Source organism: Coregonus clupeaformis, chromosome 1 (genome assembly GCF_020615455.1).
Source record: "Coregonus clupeaformis isolate EN_2021a chromosome 1, ASM2061545v1, whole genome shotgun sequence".
In the NCBI taxonomy this organism is placed as follows: Eukaryota; Metazoa; Chordata; class Actinopteri; order Salmoniformes; family Salmonidae; genus Coregonus; species Coregonus clupeaformis.
This window is the reverse complement of record NC_059192.1, coordinates 32,583,894-32,610,252: the sequence shown is the minus strand read 5'-3', so window position 1 is coordinate 32,610,252 and position 26,359 is coordinate 32,583,894. Positions and strand designations below refer to the sequence as shown.

General features: G+C 41.7%; 2 protein-coding genes across 6 annotated transcripts in view; both read right to left on the bottom strand.

Moving 5' to 3' along the window:
• The window catches only part of LOC121566859 (nucleolar transcription factor 1-like), a 28,487-nt gene extending 14,248 nt beyond the window's left edge, over window positions 1-14,239 (bottom strand). The window contains exons 1-8 of one of the 2 annotated variants that reach the window (XM_041876761.2): window positions 13,823-14,239; window positions 13,055-13,227; window positions 12,499-12,582; window positions 10,016-10,171; window positions 5,171-5,235; window positions 4,950-5,073; window positions 3,722-3,841; window positions 2,450-2,571 (exon numbers count right to left, since the gene is read on the bottom strand). In XM_041876761.2, the coding sequence (XP_041732695.1) occupies window positions 2,450-2,571; window positions 3,722-3,841; window positions 4,950-5,073; window positions 5,171-5,235; window positions 10,016-10,171; window positions 12,499-12,582; window positions 13,055-13,227; window positions 13,823-13,859 (881 nt within the window). In that variant the 5' untranslated portion in view covers window positions 13,860-14,239. The remainder of the gene's footprint in view (window positions 1-2,449; window positions 2,572-3,721; window positions 3,842-4,949; window positions 5,074-5,170; window positions 5,236-10,015; window positions 10,172-12,498; window positions 12,583-13,054; window positions 13,228-13,822) is intronic. The other variant, XM_041876753.2, reaches the window with a different exon arrangement.
• Window positions 14,240-19,863: 5,624 nt separating this feature from the next.
• Window positions 19,864-26,359, bottom strand: part of slc4a1b (solute carrier family 4 member 1b (Diego blood group)) — a 36,670-nt gene continuing 30,174 nt past the window's right edge. For all 4 annotated transcript variants that reach the window (XM_041876772.1, XM_041876780.1, XM_041876788.1 and 1 more), the window contains 4 exons: window positions 26,018-26,259; window positions 21,905-22,074; window positions 21,331-21,504; window positions 19,864-20,905 (listed from right to left, as the gene is read on the bottom strand). In XM_041876772.1, the coding sequence (XP_041732706.1) occupies window positions 20,825-20,905; window positions 21,331-21,504; window positions 21,905-22,074; window positions 26,018-26,259 (667 nt within the window). In that variant the 3' untranslated portion in view covers window positions 19,864-20,824. The remainder of the gene's footprint in view (window positions 20,906-21,330; window positions 21,505-21,904; window positions 22,075-26,017; window positions 26,260-26,359) is intronic.

The following is a 26,359-nucleotide window of genomic DNA, read 5'->3' as shown; positions in this document are numbered from 1 at the left end:
AAGCCATGACATCATTTTCTGGAATTTTCCAAGCTGTTTAAAGGCACAGTCAACTCAGTGTATGTAAACGTCTGACCCACTGGAATTATGATACAGTAAATTATAAGTGAAATAATCTGTCTGTAAACAATTGTTGGAAAAACTACTTGTGTCATGCACAAAGTAGATGTCCTAACCGACTTGCCAAAACGATAGTTTGTTAACAAGAAATGTGTGGAGTGGTTGAAAAATGAGTTTTATTGACTCCAACCTACAGTGAGGGAAATAAGTATTTGACCCCCTCTCAATCAGAAAGATTTCTGGATCCCAGGTGTCTTTTATACAGGTAACAAGCTGAGATTAGGAGCACACTCTTAAAGGGAGTGCTCCTAATCTCAGTTTGTTACCTGTATAAAAAGTCACCTGTCCACAGAAGCAATCAATCAATCAGATTCCAAACTCTCCACCATGGCCAAGACCAAAGAGCTCTCCAAGGATGTCACGAACAAGATTGTAGACCTACACAAGGCTGGAATGGGCTACAAGACCATCGCCAAGCAGCTTGGTGAGAAGGTGACAACAGTTGGTGCGATTATTCGCAAATAGAAGAAACACAAAATAACTATCAATCTCCCTCGGCCTGGGGCTCCATGCAAGATCTCACCTCGTGGAGTTGCAATGATCATGAGAACGGTGAGGAATCAGCCCAGAACTACACGGGAGGATCTTGTGAATGATCTCAAGGCAGCTGGGACCATAGTCACCAAGAAAACAATTGGTAACACACTACGCCGTGAAGGACTGAAATCCTGCAGCGCCCGCAAGCTCCTCCTGCTCAAGAAAGCACATATACAGGCCCGTCTGAAGTTTGCCAATGAACATCTGAATGATTCAGAGGAGAACTGGGTGAAAGTGTTGTGGTCAGATGAGACCAAAATGGAGCTCTTTGGCATCAACTCAACTCACCGTGTTTGGAGGAGGAGGAATGCTGCCTATGACCCCAAGAACACCATCCCCACCGTCAAACATGGAGGTGGAAACATTATGCTTTGGTGGTTTTTTTCTGCTAAGGGGACAGGACAACTTCACCACATCAAAGGGACGATGGACGGGGCCATGTACCGTCAAATCTTGGGTGAGAACCTCCTTCCCTCAGCTAGGGCATTGAAAATGGGTCGTGGATGGGTATTCCAGCATGACAATGACCCAAAACACACGGCCAAGGCAACAAAGGAGTGGCTCAAGAAGAAGCACATTAAGGTCCTGGAGTGGCCTAGCCAGTCTCCAGACCTTAATCCCATAGAAAATCTGTGGAGGGAGCTGAAGGTTTGAGTTGCCAAACGTCAGCCTCGAAACCTTAATGACTTGGAGAAGATCTGCAAAGAGGAGTGGGACAAAATCCCTCCTGAGATGTGTGCAAACCTGGTGGCCAACTACAAGAAACGTCTGACCTCTGTGATTGCCAACAAGGGTTTTGCCACCAAGTACTAAGTCATGTTTTGCAGAGGGGTCAAATACTTATTTCCCTCATTAAAATGCAAATCAATTTATAACATTTTTGACATGCATTTTTCTGGATTTTGTTGTTGTTATTCTGTCTCTCACTGTTCAAATAAACCTACCATTAAAATGATAGACTGATCATGTCTTTGTCAGTGGGCAAACGTACAAAATCTGTTTTCGCTTTGTCATTATGGGGGGTATTGTGTGTAGATTGAGGGGGGAAAATTCTAATAATAATTGTTTAATCATTTTTAGAAAAAGGCTGTAACGTAACAAAATGTGGAAAAAGTCAAGGGGTCTGAATACACTGTATATTGAAAACGTAATCAACTTTGACCTATATGGGAAAATGAATCGGCACTCATGCAATAGTTCTGTAAAAGGCACGAGTGGCGCAGTGGTCTAAGGCACTGCATCGCAGTACTAGCTGTGCCACTAGAGATCCTGGTTCAAATCCAGGCTCTGTCGTAGGCGGCCGCGACCAGGAGACCCATGGGGCGGCACACAATTGGCCCAGCGTCGTCCAGGGTAGGGGAGGGAATGGTCGGCAGGGATGTAGCTCAGTTGGTAGAGCATGGCGTTTGCAACGCCAGGGTTGTGGGTTTGATTCCCAAGGGGGGCCAGTATGAAAAATAAAATAATGTATGCACTCACTAACTGTAAGTCACTCTGGATAAGAGCGTCTGCTAAATGACTAAAATGTAAAATGTAAATGAGTGGGTACACACACAATAATGTTGGAGAGGTGCTGACTAACGGAATAGTATACATAAATAAATATACTTCCAATAATTGTATGGGTTAACCAACGTTCAAGCCTGAAGAAGGTACTATGTGCAGAAATGTTGTTTACCCACTAAATTATTGGGAGCATATTTAGTGTGTTCGACTATCTGTTTACTCATGCAATGGTTACCACTTTGGCAAAAGGTAGGCCTTTATGGTAAAGGTAGGCCCAGTGACTTACCATGGGGGTTTGTCAGGCTTGCCGTCTGCCAAGTCCTTCAACAGTCTCTCACTCTTGCGCAGAAGCGGCTTATGCTTGGCCTTCCGACTGCCCTTACTCTCTGGGTGCTCCTCCATCTCCTCCTGCAACATGAGAGTTGTTCATGGTTCAGTGATTCATAAATATGCCATTTAGCAGACGCTTTTATCCAAAGCGACTTACAGTCATGAGCGCATACATTTTTTGTGTATGGTGGTCCCGGGGATCGAACCTACTACCTTGGCGTTACAAGCGCCGTGCTCTACCAGCTGAGCTACAGAGGACCATAATCTGTGATTCATGTGATGCAAAAACAACAACCTAAACCATAAATGTGTTGTGGAACGTTGTGATAGTGAAGTGAACACATACTGAACAACAATATAACGCAACATGTAAAGCAGGGTTCTTCAATTCCGGTCCTGGAGGGCCGAAACACTTCTGTTTTTTATTTCTACCTGGTAGTTAATTGCACTCACCTGGTGTCCCAGGTCTGAATTAGCCCCTGATTAGAAGGAGAGGATGAAAAACAGAGGTGTTTCGGCCCTCCAGGACCGGAATTAAAGAACCCTGATGTAAAGTGTTGAACCCATGTTTCATGAGCTGAAATAAAAAGATCCCAGAAATGTTCTGTATGTACAAAAAGCATATTTTTTTCTCAAATTGTGCACAAATTTGTTTACATCCCAGTTAGTGAGCATTTCTCCTTTGCCAAGATAATCCATCCACCTGACAGGTGAGGTATATCAAGAATCTGATTAAACAGCATGATCATTACACAGGTGCACCTTGTGCTGGGGACAATGACTGAGGAGTACTTTTGTCTGTAATAAAGTCCTTTTGTGGGGAGAAACTCATTCTGATTGGCTGGGCCTGGCTCCCCAGTGGGTGGGCCTGGCTCCCAAATTGGTTGGCTATGCCCTCCCAGGCCCACCCATGGCTGTGCCCCTGCCCAGTCATGTGAAATCTATAGATTAGGGCCTAACAAATGTATTTCAATTTACTGATTTCCTTATATGAACTGTAACTCAGTAAAATCTTTGAAATTGTTGCATTAACATTTTTGTTCAGTATAGCTCTGACAGACTGAACATAGTCCAGAAATGAGAGTACAAATCAGTGACTGAAATAAACAGATTCCCAACTGCTCTGGATAAGACTCTGCCTAGCCGTAGTGTATACATGTCGACTCCTTACAGTCGATTTTGACCAGTTAGGTATTCTAGGCGATAAAGACACCAGCAAAACACCCACCTCCTCATACTGTGTCTGCTGCTCAAGAGAGCGCTTGATCCACTTGAGTTTCTCCTTGTCGGGCAGCTCGGACCAGCGCTTTTTCTGCTCAATACTCTGCCTGATACAGTCTCCTCTGGCCTGGGGAGAGAGACATGATGCTATGTCACCTGCTAGATCTTTCTGCAGTTAATCTGTTTCTTATGCAATGTAGATTTATCAGTAAGACTAACCTGTATAAATAATGGTTACATTAAATGAATTGTGTATTGGAACAGTCAGTGGGTGGTCAGGATAATAAGTAATTCCTCTATATAAAGAACATGCAATAACATACACTACCGGTCAAAAGTTTTAGAACACCTACTCATTCTTTGTGAGACGGGTGTGGGTGAATGGATGATCTCCACGTGTAGTTCCCACCGTAAAGCATGGAGGAGGAGGTGTTATGGTGTGGGGGTGCTTTGCTGGTGACACTGTCTGTGATTTATTTAGAATTGAAGGCACACTTAACCAGCATGGCTACCACAGCATTCTGCAGTGATACACCATCCCATCTGGTTTGGGCTTAGTGGGACTGTCATTTGTTGACCCAACACACCTCCAGGCTATGTAAGGGCTATTTTACCAAGAAGGAGAGTGATGGAGTGCTGCATCAGATGACCTGGCCTCCACAATCCCCTGACCTCAACCAAATTGAGATGGTTTGGGATGAGTTGGACCGCAGAGTGAAGGAAAAGCAGCCAACAAGTGCTCAGCGTATGTGGGAACTCCTTCAAGACTGTTGGAAAAGCATTCCAGGTGAAGCTGGTTGAGAGAATGCCAAGAGTATGCAAAGCTGTCATCAAGGCAAAGGATGGTTATTTGAAGAATCTCAAATATAACATATATTTTGATTTGTTTAACACTTTTTTGGTTACTACATGATTCCATATGTGTTATTTCATTGTTTTGATGTCTTCACTATTATTCTACAATGTAGAAAATAGTCTAAATAAAGAAAAACCCTTGAATGAGTAGGTGTTCAAAAACTTTTGACCAGTAGTGTAGGTGATTCAACTAATTAAAGGCTTGATTAAAAAGTATTATAAGTTGATTAGTAGAAGCAGGTTGCTGAACTCTGAAGCCACACCGGCCCTTGCAGTATAACATTTCCCACCCCTCCACTAGCTAGCCTTGTAGGATATTTCAACAAAAACATAAGCCTTGAACAGATGACATTAAATTGGCTGACAGCTATGACACTCACATCTGGGTTGGCTAGAAGGAATTTCCTCCTCTCGTGGCGGTACCACAGCCCGTGGGGTGTGAGGGGCCCTTTTATGTTCTTTAAACAGTCTCTCCGTACCTTCTTCACCCCAGTGTACTCTTTCCTGGAGGAGCATTGGTTCAGGTGAGACTTTAGAAAGTCAACAAACATGATGTATCTATGAAATCCAGAAAGCAAGAGACAGCTCAATACATTTTTACCTCAACCTCCTCATGCTTTTCTCATACAGTTCCTTCTCTTTCTGGAATTTCGCAATGTATATTGCCTATAAATCAGAAATAGGAATAAACAACCAGTCAGTCAAGCGTGTAGTTCACTCTAAGGTATCTTAGTGTAATGATGTCATGTCATAGTATCGTGGGGATCAGGTTAGAGTTACTAGATAAGGGGTTTGGTGCCACGGAGTCTACATTCCGTTATGTCAAAGGAGATTACTGATGTTGATCTTAGAATAATTGATGGACAGGATATACTGACAGTGGTAAAGGGTAATAACATCCAAGAATGGGAGTGCCCATGAGGATGACCAGATGTTCGTGGAGAGACTTGTAACAGAGTGTATATATAGAGAGAGTGGATCTTTGTTCTGGAGTTAGGGAGATGGTAGAGGCAAAGCTCTGTCCTTCTGTTATAGTTAACCATGTTACCATATTAAATATCTAATATGAACTCCCCATCAAAAGTGTCTAAGTATATTCTTACATCCTAGATTACTTGATATACTAGAAACTCATCATAACAGATTGGCGTCTAAACGAACAGGATGCAGTTCACAGCCAAACTAACAGGTAAGCGGACTTTCATTTTTTTGATTATGTCAAATTCTGCTCATCTGTGGTAAGGCTTAGCTGTAACGGATATTTGAAATTCAATATTTTTAAAGGGGGACGATGAGTGGTATTGAGTTGTGTAGAAGGGATTTAAGGAGAATATCAAATTAGACAATGACATGGTGATATGATTCAGAATAAGGTGTGTTTACAGTATTGAGTGAAGGCAAGAGAGGACAATAGAGTACGCGCAGGGCATCTATGATGTAATAGTACATCATAAAGAGAGTGGATGATTCCATTAATGTAAAACAGTACATTATAAAATGAATGGGCTCAGGTAACCCTTAATGTTAGATACGTCATAAAGAGAGAGGGTGTTTATTCCCTTAATGTAAAAGTACATTATAAAAGAGAGGAATAGGTTACGGACCTTTGACGTAATAAATCGTCATAAACAGAAGAGAGCCTTGTAAATACTCAACACGGCCAGGAGATGGAGCCAATGCAGCGAAACATATTGAATCATAGCACCAAAACAAAAAATAGGAACTCAATTTTAATACAGATCAGGATGGGGATTTTAATTTAAGTATTTAATTACTAATATTGCATGTACTAATAGCAGTAATGAATGGCCAGCTTAGTAGACCTGTATATATATATACACTTGTTCTCCCCACTGTGTGTGTGTGTGTGTGTGTATATATATATATATGTAGGGGGAAAAAAAGTATTTAGTCAGCCACCAATTGTGCAAGTTCTCCTACTATAAAGATGAGAGAGGCCTGTCATTTTCATCATAGGTACACGTCAACTATGACAGACAAAATTAGAAAAAAATTCCAGAAAATCACATTGTAGGATTTTTAATGAATTTATTGGCTATATGATGGTGGAAAATAAGTATTTGGTCAATAACAAAAGTTCTCACAATACTTTGTTATATACCCTTTGTTGGCAATGACACAGGTCAAACGTTTTTGTAAGTCTTCACAAGGTTTTCACACACTGTTGCTGGTATTTAGGCCCATTCCTCCATGCAGATCTCCTTCTAGAGCAGTGATGTTTTGGGGCTGTCGCTGGGCAACACAGACTTTCAACTCCCCTCCAAAGATTTTCTATGGGGTTGAGATCTGGAGACTGGCTAGGCCACTCCAGGACCCTGAAATGCTTCTTCTACGAAGCCACTCTCCTGCTCGTTCCGGCGGTGTTTTGGGATCATTGTCATGCTGAAAGACCCAGCCACGTTTCATCTTCAATGCCCTTGCTGATGGAAGGAGGGTTTCACTCAAAATCTCAGATACTGGCCCCATTCATTCTTTCCTTTACACGGATCAGTCGTCCTGGTCCCTTTGCAGAAAAAACAGACCCAAAGCATGATGTTTCCAACCCCACGCTTCACAGTAGGTATGGTGTTCTTTGGATGCAACTCAGCATTCTTTGTCCTCCAAACATGACGGTTGAGTTTTACCAAAAGTTATATTTTGGTTTCATCTGACCATATGACATTCTCCCAATCCTCTTCTGGATCATCCAAATCACTTCAGACGGGCCTGGACATGTACTGGCTTAAGCAACACGTCTACGTTACAGGATTTGAGTCCCTTGCGGCGTAGTGTGTTACTGATGGTTGGCTTTGTTACTTTGGTCCCAGCTCTCAGCAGGTCATTCACTAGGTCCCCCGTGTGGTTCTGGGATTTTTCTCACCGTTCTTGTGGATCATTTTGACCCCCGGGGTAGATCTTGCATGGAGCCCCCAGATCGAGGGAGATTATCAGTGGTCTGAATGTCCTCCATTTTCACAATAATTGTCTCGCACAGTTGATTTTCCAAACCAAGCTGCTTACCTGTTGCAGATTCAGTCTTCCCAGCCTGTGGTCCACAATTTTGTTTTTGGTGTCCTTTGAAAGCTCTTTGGTCTTGGCCATTGTGAAGTTTGGAGTTGACTGTTTGAGGTTGTGGACAGGTGTCTTTTATACTGATAACAAGTTCAAACAGGTGCCATTAATACAGGTAACGAGAGTGGAGGACAGAGGAGCCTCTTAAAGAAGAAGTTACAGGTCTGTGAGAGCCAGAAATCTTGCTTGTTTGTAGGTGACCAAATACTTATTTTCCACCATAATTTGCAAATAAATTCATTAAAAATCCTACAATGGGATTTTCTGGATTTTTTTCTCACTTTGTCTGTCTCACAGTTGACGTGTACCTATGATGAAAATTACAGGCCTCTCTCATCTTTTTAAGTGGGAGAACTTGCACAATTGGTGGCTGACTAAATACTTTTTTCCCACTGTATATATATATATATATATACACACACACACACACACACACACACACACACAGTGGGGAGAACAAGTATTTGATACACTGCTGATTTTGCAGGTTTTCCTACTTACAAAGCATGTAGAGGTCTGTAATTTTTATCATAGGTACACTTCAACTGTGAGAGACGGAATCTAAAACAAAAATCCAGAAAATCACATTGGCGAGTGGAGTTTAGACCAAATAGCTATATTTCGGTCTCATCAGACCACATGACCTTCTCCCATTCCTCCTCTGGATCATCCAGATGGTCATTGGCAAACTTCAAACGGGCCTGGACATGCGCTGGCTTGAGCAGGGGGACCTTGCGTGCGCTGCAGGATTTTAATCCATGACGGCATAGTGTGTTACTAATGGTTTTCTTTGAGACTGTGGTCCCAGCTCTCTACAGGTCATTGACCAGGTCCTGCCGTGTAGTTCTGGGCTGATCCCTCACCTTCCTCATGATCATTGATGCCCCACGAGGTGAGATCTTGCATGGAGCCCCAGACCGAGGGTGATTGACCGTCATCTTGAACTTCAATTTTCTAATAATTGCGCCAACAGTTGTTGCCTTCTCACCAAGCTGCTTGCCTATTGTCCTGTAGCCCATCCCAGCCTTGTGCAGGTCTACAATTTTATCCCTGATGTCCTTACACAGCTCTCTGGTCTTGGCCATTGTGGAGAGGTTGGAGTCTATTTGATTGAGTGTGTGGACAGGTGTCTTTTATTCAGGTAACGAGTTCAAACAGGTGAAGTTAATACAGGTAATGAGTGGAGAACAGGAGGGCTTCTTAAAGAAAAACTAACTCGTCTGTGAGAGCTGGAATTCTTACTGGTTGGTAGGTGATCAAATACTTATGTCATGCAATAAAATGCAAATGAATTACTTAAAAATCATACAATGTGATTTTCTGGATTTTTGTTTTAGATTCCGTCTCTCACAGTTGAAGTGTACCTATGATAAAAATTACAGACCTCTACATGCTTTGTAAGTAGGAAAACCTGCAAAATCGGCAGTGTATCAAATACTTGTTCTCCCCCACTGTGTGTGTGTATATATATATATATATATATATATATATATATATATATATATATATATATATATATATATATAAATAAAAGTAAGGTTGACTACATAAATTGTTAGCATGAATATATAGTAGTTAATTATGTGTTTATCTTTTACTCAGACTGAGTCTATAGAGGTTTGATATCGCATAAGATAGATGACTGAGAATTTATACCTTTGTTGATTAAATATATGGAGAATCAGGTTGGATTCAGGTATAGAAGGTATAAAGTGGTGAATTCTCAAGTTATCTAGCATAGTTTAGGCTCTAGTCAGATATATATTACTGATTGGAAATATTGTATTTTATATGAACTGTTGGTGGTTAAGTAATTTTACTTGCCACAAAATAAATAAATAAAATGTGGATTGTAATGATGTCATGTCATAGTATCGTGGGGACCAGGTTAGAGTTACTAGATAAGGGGTTTGGTGCCACGGAGTCTCCATTCCGTTATGTCAAAGGAGATTACTGATGTTGATCTTAGAATAATTGATGGACAGGATATACTGACAGGGGTAAAGGGTAATAACATCAAAGAATGGGAGTGCCCATGAGGATTACCAGATGTTTGTGGAGAGACTTGTAACAGAGTGTATATATAGAGAGAGTGGATCATTGTTCTGGAGTTAGGGAGATGGTAGAGGCAAAGCTCTGTCCTTCTGTTATAACTAACCATGTTACCATATTAAATATCTAATATGAACTCCCTATCAAAAGTGTCTAAGTATATTCTTACATCCTTGATTACTTGATATCCTAGAAACTCATCATAACACTTAGACTAACTCAAACCAAAGAAATCGAGGATAAATAAATCGTGCTATAGCAACTTGAAAATGGGAGATCATTGCCATTGTGACTATAAAAAGCACTTCACACACTGACTCACCTTCTTGTGCTCTGGGAGCTCACTATACTTCTCATTGATGAACGTAAAGAGCTCAGAGGCCATCATCTCAGGCTGCTGCTTCTCAAACCTTTTAAAGTTCTCTTTGGAGAAGATGCTGTTTGGCGGGTTAGGTCTCCTTGGGAAGTCAGGGTGTATCTGCAAAAGAACAGAGCAGATTTTTCCATTACGTAAAGCATCCTCTCTTAAAGTCCTACTCCAGTCTCCTTTTCAGCTCATTTACCACCTGATTTACTTTACAAAAGGCACATCTCTGACATGGCACAAGTGTGGGGGGGTGGGCCTTTCCTCTTTTGTACTCGATTGCTCCTCTATTGTTCGTCAAGCATGGGGGAGGCCGATGACATCAGATGGCACCATCAGACCAACTCCTTGAATGGCCTACTCCATGAAGTTTGCGCTTGTGTCTAAAAAACTCTATTTGCTCAAAACATATTTGTTTTACCCTTAAGTGTGTGTACATTACTGTATTTATACTTGGGATATTGTTTTTCCAACAGGAACAGTTCAAACATAGCTGGAGTACATCTACAAGCAAATCCTCACTGTAACAAGTAATGGACAATAACTAAAAAAATTATCAGTTTGCCACTTGACTATAACTTATACTTTTGAATCCTAACTTGAGATCCCTGTTTTTCTCTTAAAATTCAATGCATGATTTGTGCAAAAGTCCAAATTACACACATCTTACAGCAAAATGACTAAATATTCTGCATCACTAACCAGGTTTCCATCGAACCAATTACCTGACGCGTGAAAAAAGTCAGGACCGGGCTGATGGAAACAGGAAATGCCGGTACAATTTTATAAATGTGGACAGACAATTTGTTCGTTCGACATGGTGGGATCTTTTTTGTCTGTAAAATGTATGTGCGAGAAATTGTGGTCTTATTCTAGTGACATGATGATCGATGCTTGGCTGCCGGTTGACAAATACAAATTATCTTGCTCTTGTCAATAATAATCTCATCATGTAGGTTGCCTACCCGCACTGTATCTTCGAGCTGTTGGCTAGAGTGGACATGACAAGACCTGAGTGTGTACATTTGCTATATATAACGCAACAGTTTTTGTCACAAAACCATCAGTAGCATTAAAAATGCGATGGAAACCCATTTAACTTGTATTTTTCATTCGGAACATGGGAATTTAACCGCAAAAGTTATTTTATGTGCACTACGTCAACACGCACTTCCTTTGATCTGCATTTGGTCCGTTTGATGGAAACATCTCTGGTGGGAAAATGTGCATATTGTTTTAAGCAGATTTTAGAATATTCACATGAAAATCTGTCGCCAATTTGATGAAACACTAGCTAGTGTCTTGGTTTAAGGGCAGGCAGTTGGCATGTTGAATTTCCCTGAGCCAGTGCCTACAGCAGGTGGAAGCTTCTACGTCTACTCCAGGGGTCTCCAACAGGTCGATCGTGAGCTACCAGTAGCTCACAGCCCACCTATGAGTAGCTCGCCAAACAGTTCTGAAACTACATGCAATTTTCACATGTTCCACCACAAACTGTCATAAACAAATCTCTGAAGTATCAGACACCGCAAGCTCCCAGCTACTATTTCCTCAACGCAACATTGACATTATCCCACCCCTGGTTAGCCACTATTGGCTTAAAAAGCCAAACATAACACAATATCTGCCAATTAATTTCCAGCAATATTGCCCGTCTGTCTGTGTGGTGCGTGCGTTTGTGATAACCGTCTTGTCGGTTGACAGAAATACTTTCCCCAAAACCTAATTAAATGTTAACTGCAAAGTAGGCTTACCTGGCAGAAGTATATCATGAGTAAGTATATAATTGGTATCTATTAATTTGCAAACTTTCCATGAATTGAGCAGCAGCAGTACAGAACCATCGCTAGACCAGCACATTAGATACACATTCCTCACTCACAAGATGCACAATTAAAGGGGAATTAGACAAAAAAATCTGAATTTGTTTGTTTTCTTTCAGACCCCCCAAAAAAAGAAGGGTATTCTGATGTGAGTTTAGCATTGACATGGACTCAGAACATCCAATTTTGTTGTTTCTCTATGAACAATTGGAATTTTGAGTGTGAAAAACAAAAACTAATCTAAAACCAGGAAAAATACAACTGAGAAAACATAATTTGGGAAAATATTAAACAGAATTTGGGAGACAAAAATCTTGGATTTTATAGGGCCCCCCTTAGTTGTTTATTAATCATTAGTTTACCTGGTATATTGACAGAAAACATAGTGCACTACTTTATCTTGAAAACTAAGGACGGGGAAGAGTTGCAGGGGAGAAGAGAAGAACGTGCCTATTTGAAAGCTAGAAAATAATTAGTAGCTTGCGACATGTTTCATTTTTTAAAAGTAGCTCTCATGCTAGGAAAGATTGGAGACCCCTGGTCTACTCTATTAATTTAAGCAGCATTTTATAGGTTCATGAGGGACATTTACAGGAGTTAGACCAAGTTCTCACTTACCTTCCAGTTCTGGCCCTGGAAAGGGTTTTCAAAGGCACCCTCAGCTTCAGTGACCAGCTCTGCTAGAGAACGCATCTTGCGCAGCTTAGAGAGAAACACAGAGATATTAAATTTTGACAGTATCCCGTGTGGCTCAGTTGGTAGAGCTTGGCGCTTGCAACGACAGGGTTGTGGGTTCGATTCCCACGGGGGACCAGTGCGAAAATGTACACACTCACATTTGTAAGTCGCTCTGGATACGAGCGTCTGCCAAATGACTAAAACGTAAATGATAGTACAGAGATATACATAGTAATGTCTAAGTTCACGTGAACCAATGTATGAATATTTTGAATGACATTTCATATTCCATGAGAACCAAGAACAAACATACAAGAGTAGCCTAACTCATTTACTTAGTGGATAGCAAGGTAGCCAACTCAGATTAAATGCTGTCTGTCTCAGGAGGATTTGCCTATCCTGGTCCCAGATCTGTTAGTGCTGTATAGCCAACTCAGCTATACAGTACAAACAGATCTGGGTCCAGGCTAGGATTTTTAGGCCAAAAGTCACCCACCTTTATTGATAGCTCCTTCCACTTCTGATGACACATCTGTGGAGAGTAGGGATGGAAAGCCACCTTGTCCCACTCCAGTGTCCTCTCCCCTTTAGTGTATATACTCGTGTCACCTTTGGGGATGTTTTCTTTGATACCATGCAGGAGCTTTATCAGATCCTCCCTACCCCAGGCTGTAACCAAAGGACAGATATACAGAAGACCAACCAGCCAATCAGACACAGACAGACAGACATCCACAGAACAGAGGCGGTCAGAGAGACAGATGGCCAACCAACCAGAAAGACAAGAATAGACAGACAGTCAGACAGCAAACCAACCAGACAGATGACCAACCAGTCAGACAGATGTCTAAGAAATCAAACAGACGACCAACCAGACAGACATATGTATCGACAAGTCAAATAGACAGCCCTATATACAGAAAGACAGACATACAGACAGATGAACAACCACAAGTAGACAGACAGACGACCAATCAGTCAAACAGACAACCAACTAGTCAGACAAACAGACAGTCCATAGAATAGAAGGACAGGGGGCAATGACAGAGTGACAGGCAAAACTTTACTGAATTTCAAGCTAACTTACAGTGAACAAAGATATCATGCCTAATTGAGCTACATACAAAAGGGTTGCTTGAGCTACATACAAAAGGGTTGCTTGAACTCATCCAAAAGTCACAGCCCAATGATCCCAACCAGCTGGTCAAGTCACTTCACACCCCGGGGATAGTTAGCGAAGTCTTGAAAAAAACCTTCATATTACCTACCTTGCTCTTCATCACTTGTCTCCATTTCTTCATCCTCTGTGCAGTCCATCACAAACAAGTGTCGATGTTTGCACGAGTAACAGCCCTTTGAATTATACTGAAACACAACTACCGGCTAGGTAGGTAACGTTAGCTAGCTAGTTTAGCTGCTAAAGAACCACATGGCTATTTAAAATTCAGCAGTGTGGTCATTGTAAGCACGTGAGACGTTCCCCTTTCACGGTGCTGGTGCACACAATAATGTTTAGCTAAATGAAATACTCAACTTCAAATTCAGAAACGACTGATATACCCAGCTAACTTCTAGCTAGCTAAAGTTGTGCATTTTAATTGGGAGAGACTATACGGAAACGCCTGGTGCCGAAATTGATGACGTAGTGTCGCGCAGCTGAAACTGGGAGTCGAGATGAATGGATTCGGTTCAGACAGTCGAGTCGTCCTGATGAGCTTTCTTCTTCTTCAATGAGGTTTAACGGCGGTTGGCATCCAATTTGTTGCATTACCGCCACCTACTAGACTGGAGTATAACTCCCTTATCTTTTCTTGAAAAATAAAATAAAACAAGCAAAGAGATATCCTACCATCTAACACTACACTCACAACTTCAAAACTACTACTAATAATTAACCCCACCCTTCTCCACTATTTAAATATACTCACTCCTACCTCATGCCCTCAACCTGAAATGATGGGACATCACCACTTAACACTCCCTGTAACTCTTCAGCTGCCACCACAACCTCAATTTTCTTCGATTTGCGTTCCATCCCTGCAGTACAATTAATAACCATTGCTATAAACGCTAAAAACCCAATCTTACTGAAACATATATTAACATTTACATTTTAGTCATTTAGCAGACGCTCTTATCCAGAGCGACTTACAGTTAGTGAGTGCATACATTTTCATACTGGCCCCCGTGGGAATCGAACCCACAACCCTGGTGTTGCAAGTGCCATGCTCTACCAACTGAGCTACACGGGGCTTGCCTATCCCACTGTACTGGTATATATCTCCTACTGTCACCACTCCCCCCCTTTACCCCTCTTCCTCTACTTTCTTCACTGCCTCCGCATATGACAACTTCTTCTCTACTCTTACCCTGGAAACCTCAACCTGCTTCTCTCACACTGGACATGTCTGATCCCCAGCCCCATGGCCACCCCTACAATTAGCACATACCACCACTTTCCCCACTGCTTCACACTCCTTAGTCTCATGCCCTTCTGCACACTTCTCACACCTTGGAATCTCCCTCCTACATACTGCTGCCACATGCCCATAAGTTTGACACCTGTAACATCGTAATGTACTCTGCACATAAGCTCGCACAGGATAACTTATATATCCTAACTTCACTTTATCCGGCAAAGACTCAACTTCAAAACTCAAAAGAACAGACAATGACTCTTCTGTTTCCCCACTCTCGCCACCCTGTTTACGTCGCACCAAACAACGAGCATCACACACACCGGGAATCTTCTCCTTCAGTTGATCCACTTTTACATTTACTGCTACCCCAGTAATCACTCCTCTCAATGGCGCCCTTTTCTTAAGAGCGAAACAATTCACAATTCTTTCCCCCATTTGTTTAACTCTGAGCGCCTTCTCCCTCTGCCCAACAGAAACACAAACAATTATCACTAGACCACTTCTGGTTACCCTCACCGATTCCACTATACCCAACGCTTTTTTCACCCATCTTGAAACCACAAATAGATCAGCCAAAAGGCAAGGATCCACTTTTTCCACAAACTTCACTCCTACTGTCACAGACTCATCTTTATCCTGACCCTCTGCGCAAGCCTCTGGCTCCGAGCACTTCACCATACCTACCACCTCCAATACTTCACCCTCTTCCATTTCTATTCCTGTCTTCAGCTCACTTTGCTTACATTTCCTACCACTCTTCTTTAACAAACCTTCTCCCTTTTTCCCGCCATTTTTTACACTCAAACTCACAGTCTTCCTCCCTCTCTCTCTTAGACTTCCTCTGCCTCTCTTTTCCCCTCATTCCTCCTCATTCATCCAAGTATACGTCTCCTTATGATAATACTGCATTTCTCCTGACCAATATCTATTTCTTGCCTTCTCAAAGGACTCAATTTTCCCCCTCCTTTCCCTTCCGGCGTCTACTCTATCCTCGGCCTCACAGTCCACATTGACCTATTCATTGCTCACTCCGGCATCTATTCTATCCTCTGGACTTGTGTCGACATCTTGGCTTGCGTCTTCCATCTGAAAAAATGTGGTCCGCCACATAATCCCCAATTGCCTGACGTCATTCCTGATTCAAACTCCAGTTTCGTTTGAGTTTGCGCGCTGCCCGCTTCCTTCACCAACTCCTCCGACTCCTACCCTAGCGGCTGGTCCCACGTCCTGATGAGCCCTTCCCAGCTAGGTATATTATGATAACAGCAGTATGGCGCTAGTTAGAACTTGTAAAATTGGGAGAAATATGGATGTCACCTTGACATGCCAATGTAGGCTAGCTAACGTAACGACAAGCCGGTGTGAATCCAGTGTAATGGAGTTGTATCCCTGAAAACCGGATGCATACGGAGTTGCCGTCTTGTCACAGATAGGTTAGTTATTTTAAAAAATGTGGCCTAGTCCTACAGTAACTAAGAGAGAAGTAGCTAGATAGTGTTGCTAATCAGGCCAGGGTGACAGCTAAAAAGCACATGTATTGCTTTTGTAGTCCGATAAAAACGGAATGATTCTGAACACAACCAAGTCCCAACTTCGGCAGACAAGTTTAAAATGATTGCTGAAGTTCCTAGCCAGATAGGGCTCATATGTCAACGGACTAAACTCAACTGACTGAACCGAATCAGTGTTGTCAACTCCTCAGTAAGGAAAGTAGCTATTGGCTGTCCTAAAAGTCGCTAGAAGTCGCTAAATGACGTCATCACCTAATTTGCATAATTGGCCATGTGCATGTAATTGTGATGGACGCTCTAGGAGTCGTGGGAGAGACAAAAAGTGAGTAAAGAACACCCTACATTTACATCCCGACCTGAATGTAAGCCAGGGCGGGATCAGCCAGCGGCGGCTTCCCGCATGCGCGATTCATTTGCAGTCTGGACGCGGAGGGGTGAACATCTCCTGCTCTGACTGCTGCGCGAGGACTGGGCCACCTGTGAGTGCTTTGGGACGGGGTAACAAAGCACCCGCTGCTTGTTGAGAAGAGTAAGAACGATACGTGCTTTCACGTCAGTCTCCAAAAGTCTCCAATAACACCAGAAAAAGTTGCTAGATTTGTCGCTAGTCGCTTTTTTGAAAATGTGTCGCTAGAGGGGTCTGAAAACTCGGTAAATATAGCGACAATGTCGCTAAATTGGCAACACTGAAACGAATCCGTTTGTCCCAATGATTTATATTTACACTAGATAGTCAATATTGTAAAAATGTATGAATACAAAAATGTGATTTTTGGTCTTAATTTAAAGGTTAGGGTTATGCATAAGGTTAGCAGTGTGCTTAAAGTTAGGTTTAAAATAAGATTTTAAGAAGATACATTATTGAAATAGGCGGGGTTTATGACTTTGTGGCTGTGGTAACTAGTGACGACCATTTGAATCTACCGGTTGGCCATATTGGCACTCCCCAGTAAAAGCAGTCCTCCATAGGAATGAACTGAATTCTACAGTATTTCAATTAAACGTTTCAAGGACAAAATTGCATGTATTTAAGTATTTTGTTGTTGTAAAAGTATGCATTTAGGTGTCTGTAATATAATAAAATGTGGAGGGGGGGATTGCCAAGATGGAGGCACGGTTGCTTCAACACAGCGCCTCCTATTAGTCATCTAGTGTATTTATAAATTATTAGTCTGCCCCTGCAAACTGATCGGGCGCGTCATCACACTCTCATCTGATTGGTCGTTTCCCACGAAAAGTCTGTCTTCCGACTTCAGTGCGTTCAAGACAACTGGGACCTTGGGGAAAAACGAGCACCGACTGGGAAAAATCGTTTTGAATTGTCATCCAACACGGAATTTCAAGTCGGGAACTCCAGCATCTTTCCAGAGATCCGGCTTTCGACATGAAGACAACTTTGACTTTTTAAAATTTTTCCCTGTTGTCTTGAAAGCACCACAATAAGAACGGTTCGTCCCCAGACTCCCCACTCAACTCTCGGTGCACGACATCCGTCATCAATTCTGGGCACCAGGCGTGTCCATATAGACTCTCCCGTTATCATGGTCATGTCTAAATGGAATACAGCTTTTGTCAAATGTCAAAAGTAGATTTCTTTGCATTTTAGTTAACCCTTTCCCTAACCTTAACCTAATTATCGTAAACTGCTACGTTAATTCTCCTAATTTGGTGTGAAAAAAATTATACCGTGCTACGAAAACTCAATTTTGACTAAAGCTGTATTCCATCTAGACAAAACCTGCTTTCATTGCACCGTGGTTCTCTCGTAGTTCTTCTTCTTCTTCTTTGGGATTTAACGGCGGTTGGCATCCAATATGTTGCATTACCGCCACCAACTGGACTATAATATAAATCCATTGTACTTTTTAAGTAAAAATTGGAAAAGGAAAAAACTACCAGAAAATATGTGTATTAAAAAAACCCACTTCCAAATAAACCTACACACATTAAAAACCCACTATCCCATTCCTCTACTTTCACCCTATCTGCTCCTGCACCATGCCAACGGGCTGGGTGGACAGGACATCACAACTCAACTCACACCCTGTAACTCTTCTGAAGTCATATCTCGTACACCCAAATATACGCAAAAATCTTGTATACCCACCACAACATCTATTTTCTGTGATTTATTTTCAATTTCTACGGTACAGTTGATAATCATTGCTATGAATGCTAAGAAGCCAACCTTATTGAAGCATATTTCACTTGTTGGCCTATCCCTCTGTGCTGGCACAGATCTACTACTCACAGGGACTTTCAGGATCCCTCACCCTTGACCCATCCTCCTCTACTTTATTCACTGCCTCAGCATACTACACCTTCTGCACTACTCTGACTGGCCACCTCAACCTGCCTGTCTCGCACCGGACACTTCCGATCCCCAGCAACATGGGCACCCCTACAGTTGACTAACACAACTTTATCCACCAAAACTACACAATCCTCTGTCCCATGCCCTCCTGCACACTTCCCTGCCCAAAGCAAGAAACAGATCTTGACTCAAGTTGCGTGACACAGATCGCCCACTCCCTCTGGGTAGAAGAAACACAAACAAATATCATAATTCCAAACTGATTCAACTGCAACCAACTCCTTTCCCACCCACCCTGAAACCCAAATGGATCGGGCTCCGTCTTCACCACACTTTCCACCTCACTTAACTCGCCCTCATTCACTTCCCTTTCACCTCCAGAACTCGGTCTGGTTTAGGGCTCACTTTGTTTGACACACCTCCTCCCTCTTTTCCGCAATCTTCAACAGATTGAGACTCTACCTCTGCCTCCCTCATTCTCTTTAACCTTTTCTTCCTCTCTTTTTCCCTCCATTCCTCCTCCGAAATCCAATTAAACGACTCCTTGTGAAAATATTCAACTTTTCCACAGTGAAATCTCTTTCTTGCTTCATCGAAGGACTCCATCTCTACTCCGCCAATGCAAGTTGCCTTCACCGACGGCAACCGATTAGTGACAAATACAAAAAAAGTGAAATCACCATATATTTTTTAGAAGCATTTAATTGATGTTGAGAAGAGATCACAACAACAAAGAAACACTGTCAGACCTATCAATAAAAAGTTCAATTAAACACACCCCTATGCATCCCTCCATCCCCTCTTCAAATATATTTTTAATTTATGATTTTAGCTTTGATGTATGTACATATAGAGAACAGTAGTAATTGTGTCTTTCTGTAGGCACCAACTCCGCCATATTTAGTTTGCCAAAGCCTATGCGAAAATGAATGGGGTTTTTCGAGGGTTTTTGGATAAATGCTGAAAATAAGGTCTGTGGTAAACACAGTCTTAGGAGATCTTATACGTTTTGTTCTATGAGATAATCTTAATCTACTATCGTCAATTTTGAAGCATTTATGTAATCAGAACAAGCACATAAAGGCTTCATAATTCATAAAGGTCATGTTAACTGACTGATATTATCTCATAGATCAAAACGTGTAAGATCTCCTCAGACTTTTTTTCAGCATTTATCCCAAAACCCCATTCTTTCCCCATAAATTTCCCCCATAGGAATGGCTAAACGAACCAGAGGTAACTCATTTCAATATTTTAGGACTACAAGCTCGCGATCTCTATTGTTCAAAGCTCTGTTATACAATATTTAAATCAATAACATTCCCCATCTCCATGGTACTTTATATCAATACGTAAAACAATACCTAAAAGTTATTTGAAAGGCACTTTTGAGTGATGTAGCTTCTTCAGTCATATGGTAGGTTTGTAATTCAAAAATGTGAAAGATATTGACACTGATATGGCCTCAGTCTACAGCTGTCTGCTTTTCAGCTCAACTGTTAAAAAATACCATTATAGTGGGCAGATAAGTGCAAAACATAATTCTTATATGGAATAAAGCCTTCTTGTACAATATTTGCAGATAATAGTTCTAAGTAAAAACATTTTTAAAGGTTAAACAGCCTTACAAAGGTGGAAAGTCAATATGGCAATTTGAAATTAACACACTATCATAGGCCAAAGTGTTACTATGGCCGGAAGAGCTGTTTGCTGCATAAATACACACATTTATGGCTGCAGGAATGTTTGACTTGAACGAAATATGCAAATATACAGCAGATATATTAAACTCTTTAAAAATCATTTTCTTTTACTGACAATTACTTCTATTTGAAATCTAAGGGTCATGTCAAAGGTAAAGCCTACTATTTGGGCTTCATGATGGTTTAAAAACACTCCAAAAAATATATATGTCAGTTCATACGGTAATAGACAAAAACAAGAACCCTATTAAAACACTTTCAGTCATGTCAGATAAATAAAATAAAGGGCTTTTGGATCAAAATGGCAGGTCCAGATGTCTACAATGGCATCTGAGTTTCATTGTACATGTCCTGTCCAGGCTCCTCCTCGAATGTCACCTTAGCATCGTCAGCGTCCAACTGAAACACAACAGAACAAGGAAACACATAACAGTAAGGAACGATCTCATTCGATGTCAACCTCAACAAACGTTGTGCTCATTGGAAGCTTTGTGTATGAGACCAAACCAAACAAAGGCCTTCGAAAGAACTGATTTCAAATGAAGAATCAACCCACAATGATGAACAGCATGGTATAGATGAGGGTGGGAGTGAGGTTGGCTGTTGGTATGCTGCATTGTACTGTATTGTTCTGTATTGTACAGATAATAATAATATATACCACTTAGTAGATTATTTTATTCAAAGCAACTTGCAGTACAGTGGGTGCATTCCTTTTTTCGTATGTGTATGTGATCCCCTTCGGGAATCGAACCCACAACCTTACTATTACCAGCACCAAGCTTTATAATAGGACCACACGCAACACCCTGATGTCTACTTACACATTTCATCTCCAGTTCGGTGAAGAAGCGTCCGGTCATGGCCATGCGGAGGGGGATAGTGAGGATGAGAACAAAGGGCAGGGCCAGGGAGGCGGGGCTGGACTTGACGATCCACAGCACTGCCAGACACACCACCTGGATGGCTGTGTAAAGGTGCATCCTGCCCGTTGACACCTAGTGCAAGCAGGAATAAGGAGAAAGGGAATTCTGATTGTTATTTATTTACTTATACCATCTCCTTTTTGAGGGAGTCCTAGCCAATACATAAGAATACAGAGGCATACAGCGTGACGCCTTTATCTGGTTGTAATCTGACCAAAAAAACTAACACATAATAACCTAAATATGACGTCTTTCCCATGGCGTCTTGATCTTGTCATGAAAAAATATGTCTTTAACTGGTTGTAAGAGTCCAGTTGGATGTAGTCTGGTTATATGACATCTTCTCAACCAAAAAACGGTTTATAACCAGAAAATGGTGTCATAAAGACGTCACATTATATGCCACATTTTGCCCAGATCCCTGACACACAGTGGGCATACTGTGTCAGGGATCTGCTGTCTGTTAATATACCCTGGTGGCGTAGGGCTCGTTGGGGTGGTATTTCTTGGGGACGAGCAGGAGCAGAATGCGATCCCACAACTGGATCCCGTTGAGCGAGGTGATTCCCATGTAGAGGAAGATCCCGAACAGAGCCGTCATCGGAATCATCTTCAGGATGGGCTCCATGAGAATGGACAGACCTGGATACAGACAGGTATTAGCCTTGTCAATACAGGTGAAGGGTGAAGTTGCCCCTAGACACTGATGGGGTCAGTTTTGCATTTCCCCCACTAATGGTTAGGATTGGGGGAGGGGAAGATTATCCTAGATCTGTTTTAACCTAGGGAAAACAATATTACAGTATAAAATGGGCCACTATCTAACAATAATACTGCAAGAAGGACACAGTGAACAGTTAGTGTATTGTTTATGGCAGAGGAGGCTGGTGGGAGGAGCTATAGGGAGGAACTCATTGTAATGGCTGGAATGGAATCAACGGAATGGTACCAAACACATCAAACCCATGGAAACAATGTGTTTGACTCTGTTCCTATTATTCCATTCCAGCCATTACAATGAGCCCGTCCTTCTATAACTCCTCCCACCAGCCTCCTCTGGTTTATGGCAATATCCTATGTGTATGTTTCTCAAGTTTTTTGTAATTAGTCAGTGGTGTAAAGTACTTAAGTAAAGATACTTTAAAACACTACTTAAGTAGTTTTACTTGAGCCATTTTCTATTAAGGTATCTTTACTTTTACTCAAGTATGAAAATTGTTTACTAATTCCAGTGGTGGAAAAAGTACCCATGGGGTCATGTACAGTCGTGGTCAAAAGTTTTGAGAATGACACAAGTAATGGTCTTCACAAAGTTTGCTGCTTCAGTGTTTTTAAATATTTTTGTCAGATGTTACTATGGTATACTGAAGTATAATTACAAGCATTCCATAAGTGTCAAAAGCATTTATTGACAATTACATTAAGGTATATATTTGCAGTGTTGACCCTTCTTTTTCAAGACCTGTGCAATCCGCCCTGGCATGCTGTCAATTAACTTCTGGGCCACATCCTGACTGATAGCAGCCCATTCTTGCATAATCAATGCTTGGAGTTTGTCAGAATTTGTGGGTTTTTGTTTGTCCACCCGCCTCTTGAGGATTGACCACAAGTTCTCAATGGGATTAAGGTTTGGGGAGTTTCCTGGCCATGGACCCAAAATGTTGATGTTTTGTTCCCCAAGCCACTTAGTTATCACTTTTGCCTTATGGCAAGGTGCTCCATCATGCTGGAAAAGGCATTGTTCGTCACCAAACTGTTCTTGGATGGTTGGGAGAAGTTGCTCTCGGAGGATGTGTTGGTACCATTCTTTATTCATGGCTGTGTTCTTCGGCAAAATTGTGATTGAGCCCACTCCATTGGCTGAGAAGCAACCCCACACATGAATGGTTTCAGGATGCTTTACTGTTGGCATGACACAGGACTGATGGTAGCGCTCACCTTGTCTTCTCCGGTCAAGCTTTTTTCCGGATGCCCCAAACAATCGGAAAGGGGATTCATCAGAGAAAATTACTTTACCAGAGCTGTTGCCAGAGAATTTAATGTTAATTTCTCTACCATAAGCTGCCTCCAACATCGTTTTATAGAATTTGGCAGTACGTCCAACCGGCCTCACAACTGCAGACCACGTGTAACCACGCCAGCCCAGGACCTCCACATCCGGCTTCTTCACCTGCGGGATCGTCTAAGACCAGCCACCCGGACTGCAAATGAAACTGTGGGTTTGCACAACGGACACATTTTGCACAAACTGCCAGAAACCGTCTCAGGGAAGCTCATCTGCGTGCTCGTCGTCCTCTCCATGGTCTTGATATGACTGCAGTTCGGCGTTGTAACCTGACTTCAGTGGGCAAATACTCACCTTTGATGGCCACTGGCACACTGGAGAAGTGTGCTGTTCACGGATGAATCCCAGTTTCATCTGTATCGGGCAGATGGCAGACAGCGTAGTGTGTATGGCGTCATGTGGGCGAGCGGTTTGCTGATGTCAACGTTGTGAACAGAGTGCCCTATCATGGCAGTGGGATTATGGTATGGACAGGCATAAGCTATGGACAATGAACACAACTGCATTTTATCGATGGCAATTTGAATGCATAGAGATACCGTGACGAGATCCTGAGGCCCATTGTCGTGCCATTCATCCACTACCATCACGTCATGTTTCAGCATGATAATGCATGGCCCCATGTCACAAGGATCTTTACACAGTTCTTCCATGGCCTGTATACTCACCAGACATGTCACCCATTGAGCATGTTTGGGATGCTCTGGATCGACGTGTACGACAGCTTGTTCCAGTTCCCGATAATGTCCAGCAATTTCGCACAGCCATTGAAGAGGAGTGGGACAACATTCTACAGGCCACAATCAACAGCTTGATCAACTCTATGCGAAGGAGATGTATCGCGCTACATGAGGCAAATGATGGTCACACCAGATACTTACTGGTTTTCTGATCGATGCCCCTAGCTTCTTTCTAAGGTATCTGTGACCAACAGATACATATCTTTATTCCCAGTAATGTGAAATCCATAGATTAGGGTCTAATGAATTTATTTCAATTGACTGATTTCCTTATATGAACTGTATCTCAGTAAAATCATTGGAATTGTTGCATGTTGTGTTTATATTATTGTTTAGTGTAGATCTGTCATTCTCATTGAAAGCAAGTCTAAGAAGCGGTAGATCTGTTCCATGAGCGCTATTTCTATGTTTCCCGTTCTTAAGTTTAGTTTTTGCGTCTTTTACTTTCGGTTTTGTACACCAGCTTCAAACATTTAAAAATACGTTTGTTATGGAAAATATATTTCACATTGGTTTAGATGGTACAATGGTTCTCTACACTATACTTGCTTGTTTTGTCACATAAACTGAAATTAGGCAAACGATTAGAATTTTAGCGACCAGGAAATGGTGGAGCGATTCCTGCATAGTGCATCTTTAAAGTTTCATTGTTAGGACAGTCACCATTTCATTACAATATGATTTGGCCTTTTTATTTTTTTTACCATACATTTTAATAAAAATATACACTATCGGTCAAAAGTTTTAGAACACCTACTCATTCAAGGGTTTTTCTTTATTTTTACTATTTTCTACATAGTAGAATAATAGTGAAGACATCAAAACTATGAAATAACACATATGGAATCATGTAGTAACTAAACAGTGTTTCCTCCGACACATTGGTGCAGCTGGCTTCCGGGTTAAGCGAACGTGTGTTAAGAAGTGCGGCTTGGCGGGTCATGTTTCGGAGGACGCATGACTCGACCTTCACCTCTCCCGAGCCCATTGGGGAGTTGCAGTGATGAGACAAGATCGTAATTGGACCGCAATTGGATATCACAAAATTGGGGAGAAAAAGGTGGTTAAAAAAATCAATAAAATAAAAATATTTCACATGTATCCTAAAAGATGTATAAAAAAATATATTTGAAATGTATTTTTTTTCCATATACGAATAAGAATTGACTGATCAAGCAGTGGTGTAAAGTATTTAAGTCAAAATACTTTAAAGTACTACTTAAGTATTTTTTGGGGGGTATCTGTACTCTACTTTACTATTTATATTATTGACAACTTTAACTTTCTTTTCACTACATTCCTAAAGAAAATAATGTACTTTTTACTCCATACATTTTCCCTGACACCCAAAAGTGCTTGTTACATTTTGAATGCTTAGCAGGACAGGAAAATGGTCCAATTCACGCACTTATCAAAGAGAACATCCCTGGTCATCCGTACTGCCTCTGATCTGAGGGACTCACTAAACACACATGCTTAGTTTGTAGGTGATGTTTGAGTGTTGGAGTGTGCCCCTGGCTATCCATAAGTAAAAAAATGAATAAATAATGGTGCCATCGGGTTTGCTTAATGTAAGGAATTTGAAATGATTTATACTTTTACTTTTGATACTTAAGTATATTTAAAACCATATACTTTTAGACTTTTACTGAAGTAGTATTTTACTGGGTGACTTTCACTTTTACTTGAGTCATTTTCTATTAAGGTATCTTTACTTTTACTCAAGTATGACAATTGGGTACTTTTTCCAGCACTGTGATCAAGTAGTGAGGTCACTCACCGACGAGTAGAGCCACCAGAATCCCACTGACCCTCTGCTCCACAACCTTCTCGATCTCCGGCTTGGGCCCCTTGCTCATGACAGTGAGGGCGTTGGCGTGGGTAACCGAACGCACGGTGGCGGCACTCAGCCACGGCACACCAAACATGGCACCAAACCCGCCCATGCCCACCAGGATGAGAAGGTCCAGATGGAAGCCGGATCCCTTGACCATCTTCCTCTCCGGCTTACTCACAATCAGACTGACAAGGAAAAAAATATAGGTTAGGTTATGGGTAAGGGTAAGTATTAGGGGTAAGGGTCGTGTATCGATGGCCTTGTCCAGAAACAATCCTTAGAAAC